Source organism: Rhincodon typus, chromosome 8, assembly GCF_021869965.1.
Source record: "Rhincodon typus isolate 14 chromosome 8, sRhiTyp1.1, whole genome shotgun sequence".
NCBI lineage: Eukaryota > Metazoa > Chordata > Chondrichthyes > Orectolobiformes > Rhincodontidae > Rhincodon > Rhincodon typus.
Window position 1 is genome coordinate 37,446,687 of NC_063339.1, and position 7,541 is coordinate 37,454,227.

General features: G+C 41.5%; 1 protein-coding gene across 1 annotated transcript; it reads right to left on the bottom strand.

Moving 5' to 3' along the window:
• Nucleotides 1–247: 247 nt before the first annotated feature.
• On the bottom strand, nt 248–6,323 carry LOC109920054 (60 kDa lysophospholipase-like). Its single transcript, XM_048600100.1, has 5 exons — nt 6,016–6,323; nt 2,952–3,081; nt 1,782–1,893; nt 475–600; nt 248–271 (listed from the first exon to the last, which is right to left on the bottom strand). Exons 1-5 carry the CDS (start codon nt 6,296–6,298, stop codon nt 248–250), a joined length of 675 nt encoding a protein of 224 aa, XP_048456057.1. The 5' UTR covers nt 6,299–6,323.
• Between the last annotated feature and the right edge of the window lie 1,218 nt (nt 6,324–7,541).

Consider the following 7,541-nt stretch of genomic DNA (forward strand, 5'->3'; position numbering starts at 1 on the left):
GACATATGGCATACTTGCCTTTATTGGTTGGGGAACCGAGTACAAGACTCAGGATGTCATGTTACAGCTTTATAAGACTTTGGTTAGGCCACAATTAGAGTATTCTATTCAATTCTGGTCGCCATATTACAGGAAGGATGTGGAGGTTTTGGAGAGGGTACAGAAGAGGTTTACCAGGATGCTGCCTCGATTAGAGGATATGAACTATAATGCACAATGTAGAATCTTACTTCCAAAGTCAACATTGTTACTCTTCCTGAGCAAAGAATCTCTAGAAAATTAAGCATACAAACAAGACAAGAAAGAACTTCAATACCATTTGTCTTACTAATGATTTATAAGGGTTACCACAACGTATAAGTTCTATGGTTATACCATGTTCCACGTATGTTTGTGTGAAATCTGAATCACTACATCTTTTATTCACTGACCTATAACTGCATGGTGAAGTCTGTCTATGGCATTGCAGCTTACCTGAGAGCCAGTCAAGACGATGGGTTTTCCTTGGTTCTCACACATGAAAGAAAGGGCTGAAGCGGTATAGGCCATTGTATCTGTGCCATGAAGGATTACAAAACCATTGTATTGTTGGTAATTATTCTGAGAGAAAAGAGAATGTGAAGCTTAGAAAACAGTAGATCTGTTGGAATTGTTTCCAAGGAATCTAACAGCACCACAACTAATGGCAAATTTTACTTCACAATGAATGTATCTCTTTTCTCTCTCATGCTGTGTATCAGACACTTCAAGCGTATCGAGCTGATAAAAGGCAGCTGACAAAATCAGCACAAACACAGCATGATAATTCGTTTGACCATCCATAAAACCGTAGGAAATAAGAATGAATAGGCCATTTGGCCTCTTGAAACTGCCCCACCATTCAATAAGATCATGGCTGACCCAACACTCCTCATGTCCACTTTTCTGCCCTTTCCCTGCAACCCTTTATTCCCCTAACCATCAAGAATCTACAATGGCCTTAAATATACACAAGGACTCTGAGCCCACTGCTCTCGGTGACAGGGAGTTCCAAAGACTCTCAGCTCTCCGAGAGAAGGAATTCCTCCTTATCTCAGTCTGAAACTGGTGCCCCTTAATTCTGAGACTATGCCCTCTGTTCCAATTAAATATCTTTGCTTAAAGTAGGGGACCAAAAGTGCTCACGGTTCTCCAGATGTGGTCTCACCAATACCTTGTACAGCTACAGTAAGACTTCCCTAATCTTACACTCCAACTCCCTCTAACTACCTGAGGCCTTGCATACCACTGTTATCTGTCAACTGGAAAATGAGAGAGGATTTGGCATTAAAAATCAGTCCCTTCCCATCCCCTTATCCTGTGTAAGGGACAGATTGAGACCAGTTCTATCAATTAAAGAGGTCCACACATCATGTGCAATTCTATTATGCACTGGAGTTACAACAGGAATATCATAGAAGGATTGCGGATATACATAGACATTAATGTCTGTTTTTATATTTTTAATGTCCTTTCAAAATGTTTTAAAAATGTAATGAAGACAAATTAAACGTTTATTCAGTGAACACATTTTGTAGCTACCCTAATGCTACACATACAACTACAAGATCTAAGCCAGTAAAAGAACTTGGTCTACAAAGTAATTAATACCTGGAGATCTTGTACATCAGATTAACTCCTTCTGAACAAGACTTATGCAGTCTCTTGAATTATGTTTTGACAACTAATGACCATACAACGCACTCTCAGCTTTGGTTGATTCCATTAATATCAACTCATTCTCGACACAAGTCTCAGCTTACCTCGATATCGACTGCAATTTTAGCCCAGTCATCTGTGTTCATGTTACAGGAGTCTAGAAGTGGTGAATATTCAATAACTGTGTATACAATCCTTTTATTTGGCCTACAACGACTGTAAACAGAATAAAAAGCAAGATTTATATTTCTAATACTGAAAATGTTTAAAACCTATTTAACATTAATAAATAAGTCATTAAGTAAACTGCTGGTCTCACACATGCAAAATTTTATCATTGACAACATGTATCAAAACTGCCTATTCTGTTACAATAAAATCTGATGTACTCCCCCATATCAACACATTATGCAATCCTTTTCAACAACCTTTGGTCAATTTTAATATTTTATCAATTATTAAATACTCTATACTATTAATGTAACTAATAATGCTATGTAAATTCTATAAGTATGCCATGGATGAAAGTAGTGAATGCTTAAAACAATCAAGAACTTTATCATACTGTAAATTCAAAAACTTAATTATTTATGTAGTTGTTGATAGGATCAGATACTTATCAGACCCCTCAAAGCGTTGGTGGGGGGGTCTTTTTTTTACATCAATCCAGAGAACAAATCAACCTCTAGCAGGCAACTATCATCACACTACCTCGCTTTCATAAATGTGGAGTTTTATGGGTATGCTGCAGTGGAAGACCACGTAGTAAATTCATCCCTTCTAACGCAACCAGCTCCGGTGATCACAGAAGTCAGCGTGTGAATAATTGATTCTTTACACAATTAGAAAATATATGGTGTGGAACGTATTCAGTAAATTCAAGGTTTCATTTTGGCATCTTGCCTTATTCAAATGAGCTATGGCTACATTGAAATGACAACCAAAGAACACGACATTCTTCTGCTCCTCTTTTACTAATTATGATTAATCTAATATTCAAGTCAACTCCAAAATCCTTAATACTACGCTGAAATGTCAGCCTGTCAGACACATTCAGGTCCTGGTTTGGGGCTTCACACCAGGAAACAAGAGACGCACAAACCAAGCCAAGCTGAGCATGGTATCTGTATCACATCACCTAAAAAGTCAATCAGATCTAGATAGAAACAAGTTTAATGTTATGTTATCCGTAAGCTGATTATTTTTAATCTGTGTGTTTCTAATGTTAATTATTTACAAGGTTGGATAGCAGACAGAAATGAATAGCTACTTACGGAAGAACCAAAGTGTTTTCTGGTGAGTCACAGAAGTCATAAAGTTTGGTTTCTTGAGCATAACATTCATCATGCAGGCCTGGCATTTTTCGAAGGGCTTTGACAAGGGAGTTTGCTTGTGGTGCAAGTACTGAAAGCAAAGAAAACAAAAAAATTATGTCTCATCTGTGTTTATGTAGATCCAAGTTCTGAGGCCAAAATGACTACAATTAGAATTAGAGATCTTCAGTAACATTAGTTATTAGGAATGTTATTACAATTGTGAATATGTCTTAGAAATTTCTAATATTCTGCAATATCTTTTCCCTTATTCCCCATAAGGCAGCAGAAGAATTAGGCTATGCGGACCATCAAGTCTGTTTCACCATTCAATCATGACTGATATGTTTCTCGTAACCCTGGATCCCTTTATTAATCAAGAACCTATTTGTCTCAGTCTTAAACACACTAAATATCTTGGCCTCCGCAGCCTTCTGCAGCAAAGACTTCCACAGGTTCACCACTTTCTGGCTGACAAAATTCCTCCTCGTCTCAGTTCTAAAGGGTCAACCCTTCACTCTAAGGCTGTGCCCTACTAGTGGAATACCTTCTCCACGTCTACAGTATCCAGGCCTCTCAGTTTTTTAACATAATGATTCTAACATAACAGCTAACATTATTGGCTCTTGTTGAATGTTTCAAAACATTTTTTTAGGTCTAGCAAAAGTTGTTTTCCATAACTTTGCATGTGAACATGAGGCAATTTTAGCCAAACCTGTGCACTTACAATTTTTTGATCTGACTCACAAATACTCCATGCTAAACCCCACGATGCCTTGGCCTGTTGGTTTTGAGACCTTAGACCCAGTCCAGAAACTTGAGCTCAGGATTTTGGCTGACTCTGCAACATGGTGCTAAGAATTGCTGCATTGTTGGACAGCTTGACTTGCATGAGATGTGATTTTCACTTGCTACGTTGAACATAGAACATAGAACATAGAACATTACAGCGCAGTACAGGCCCTTCGGCCCTCGATGTTGCGCCGACCTGTGAAACCAATCTGAAGCCCATCTAACCTAAACTATTCCATTATCATCCATAAAGAGTTCTGTTTGAATAACAGCATGCCTAGTAACCTGACCAATATTTACTATTCAATACAAACAGAGAGCTAAAGGAAATCCTCTGACTCATCATGCTTAAGTCAACCAGCTCTCTCCTAGGCATGTTCCTTCCTGGTATTTGTGTATTTTTGTCTAGTGTGGACACATCATTTGTTTTTAAAATAGAGCATTATTGTTTCTTTTTAATTCCTACTTCAGTAGTCTTTTCTAAGTACAACTCTGCTGCTCATTTTAGCTCACAGTGTTTGCATCTTGGTCCACGTATTTGTCTGTTAAGGGTACTCTCCATTACATAACTTTTAAGTCCTTCTGGATGATATCCTTTCAACTTCTTCACAATTGTTTCTGCTCACTTCATCTTGACCGTTTTCTTATGTTTTCTTTAAACCAAATACTCTTGGTGTACATTTCACTTTAAAAATAACTTTTTAATTTTTTACATCCCAATCCTTATTTTATTCTTTTCTAAAGAAAACCACATACTTTTAGTGTAACAATTTACTCCCAGTTTCTTTCATCATTTCTCTAATTTCTTTAATTCTGTCCTTTCTATGTAATCCACTTATCTCTTTTATGCTTAACATCACTACATTCCCTTAATGTCCTCCTGAAAACTTTACAAGTTGCCACAAATTTATAGAATCATGAAATGGTTAAAGAGGCCAATCATTCAGTTTGCAGTAGTAAGTCAGTGTAAACTGAAAACAAAAAATGCTGGAGATCACAGCGGGTCAGCAGCGTCATGGAGAGAAAGCAAACTAATGTTTCGAGTGTAGATGACTCTTCAGACATGAAGAAGAGTCATCTAGATTCGAAACACTAGCTTGCTTTCTCTCCATAGAGATCCTGATAAACTGCCGATGCTGGAGTCTGAGATAACAAGGTGTGGAGCTGGAGGAACACAGCAGGCCGGGCAGCATCAGAGAAGCAGGAAAGCTGACGTTTCAGGTCGGGACCCTTCTTAAAAATTGATGAAGGGTCCAGAGCCAAAACGTCAACTCTCCTGCTCCTCTGGCACTGCCTGACCTGCCGTGTTTCTCCAGTTCAACGCTGTATTGACTTTCTCTCCATGGATGCTGAATGACCCACTGTGATCTGCAGCATTCTTTTCTTCTTTTTCAGTACAGATTCCAGCATCGTAGTAATTTGCTCCCGCATTGTGCTCAATCCACTGACACCTCTCTTCAATGAATACCCACCCTGCAGAAGTAACTCAGTGTGTCCTACTTCCCTAAACATACCAACAACAAAGCCAAGATTGAATCTGCTTTGAAAATGTTTGAAAATTCGTGGATATATGACTCAACATCGGTTAAGACAACTTTAGTGAATGTGAGATAGTAAGAACTGCCGATACTGGAGTCAGAGATAACACAGAGCGGAGCTGGAGGAACACAGCAGGCCAGGCAGCATCAGAGGAGCAGGAAAGCTGACGTTTCGGGTCTGGACCCTTCTTCATTTTTGAAGAAGCGTCCCGACTCGAAATGTCAGCTTTCCTGCTCCTTTAGTGAATATGATTGGCCCAATTTACATAAGTGACTGACAGCAATGCAAAGTGAACAGCAAGTGAAACAGAGTGAATTCCGCACTGAATGTGGTAAAGGAACACTTAGCTCGTATATCTGTCGCAATGATACCTGGATGGCCCCAACAGAGAGAAAAAAAATAAAAACATGCGATTCACCAGATCCTACAATTTCTATTTCATGTCGAGTTCTAGACTCAAGTCGTATTCTGGACACATCACAACACAAAGGCTGAGACCATATTATCAAGTTCCCGCTGTCTCCGACCTCGAAGGATGGTTCCGGCACGTTAGAAAGGGATTGAAGCTGTTAAAGTACGGCTCAGCCACATTTTAATTGTAGCAAGTCCCTGAAAGGTGACTCCGAGACGAATGTTTTCCAAGTGGGTCCCGATAGCGGGTTCGGGTACAACTGATTACAAGCTTTTCACTCACCGTTATCTCTGTACATCATGCCAATAGTTCCTCCGGTATTTATCACCAACACTCGAACCTCAGTTGGACTGTCCGCCGATTCCACGCTGTAGCTGCTTGAGCGCCGGCGGAGTCGGCGCCTCTGCGCCTGAAAACTGGCGCCCGATCGGGACACATGAGCTCCATTGCGGGCAGCAGAGCCCTCCGAGTCCAGCAAATCGAGCCTGGTGTTGGACAGCGCGCTGGAAAGGGACGAAATGCTGCAACTGGAGCCAGAACTCGGAACAGTGAACTTCTCCGCCATCGGAACAAAACCAGACTGAGACCGAGGAACCAGGAGAAGCAAAAGGAGGCGGTGTAGGCAGAACCAATCAGCTATCGCCTGACGTCAAAATACATTAAGTAACAGTCCTTCAGTTATACACACTTAGTCATTCTATACCCCAACTGTTTAATGCGCTGTATGATACAGCCGTCTCCCTTGTACACCGTGCATTCGCATTCTACATCCTATGTAGACAACATGCATTCTTATCTCCAAGATACATTCCTGAATAGACACCGTGCGTTCAGATCTCCATAATCTACCCCATCCCTATTCTTATCTCATACTGCATTCAATGAACCGTTCTACCGTGCCTTCAATTATGCATTGAACACTCTGATATATTGCATCTTCAATTTTTGTACACTCATATGTTCCGGCAACAGATTATAGCCAAAAAGCAATTGCTGTGTCTGTGAACGGCTGCTCGATAACTTAAAATTTAAAACACTCTTGTCTAGGTTACAACTCCCACACTCACTCCCGACTGCTACTGCAGCTATGGGCTTATTCTGTCACTGGCCTACTTTGTTTTAGCTTCAGAGATAGTAGGAACTGCAGATGCTGGAAAATCTGAGATAACAAGGTGTAGAGCTGGATGAACACAGCAGGCCAAGCAGCATCATAGGAGCAGGAAGGCTGACGTTGCGGGCCGAGACCCTTCATCAGAAATGGGGAAGGGGAAGTGGGTTCTGAAATAAATAGGGAGAGAGGGGGGAGGCGGATAGAAGATGGATAGAGGAGAAGGTAGGTGGAGAGGAAACAGACAGGTCAAAGAGGCGGGGATGGAGCCAGTAAAGGTGAGTGTAGGTGGGGAGATAGGGAGGAGATAGGTCAGTCCAGGGAGGACGGACAGGTCAAGGGGGCGGGATGAGGTTGGTAGGTAGGAAATGGGGGTGCGGCTTGAGGTGGGAGGAGGGGATAGGTGGGAGGAAGAACAGGTTAGGGAGGCGGGGACGAGCTGGGCTGGTTTTGGGATGCGGTAGGGGGAGGGGAGATTTTGAAGCTTGTGAAATCCATTGATACCATTGGGCTGCAGGGTTCCCAAGCGGAATATGAGTTGCTGTTCCTGCAACCTTCGGGTGGCATCGTTGTGGCACTGCAGGAGGCCCAGGATGGACATGTCGTCTGAGGAATGGGAGGGGGAGTTGAAATGGTTCGTGACTGGGAGGTGCAGTTGTTTATTGCGAACCGAGCGTAGGTGTTCTGCAAAGCGGTCCCC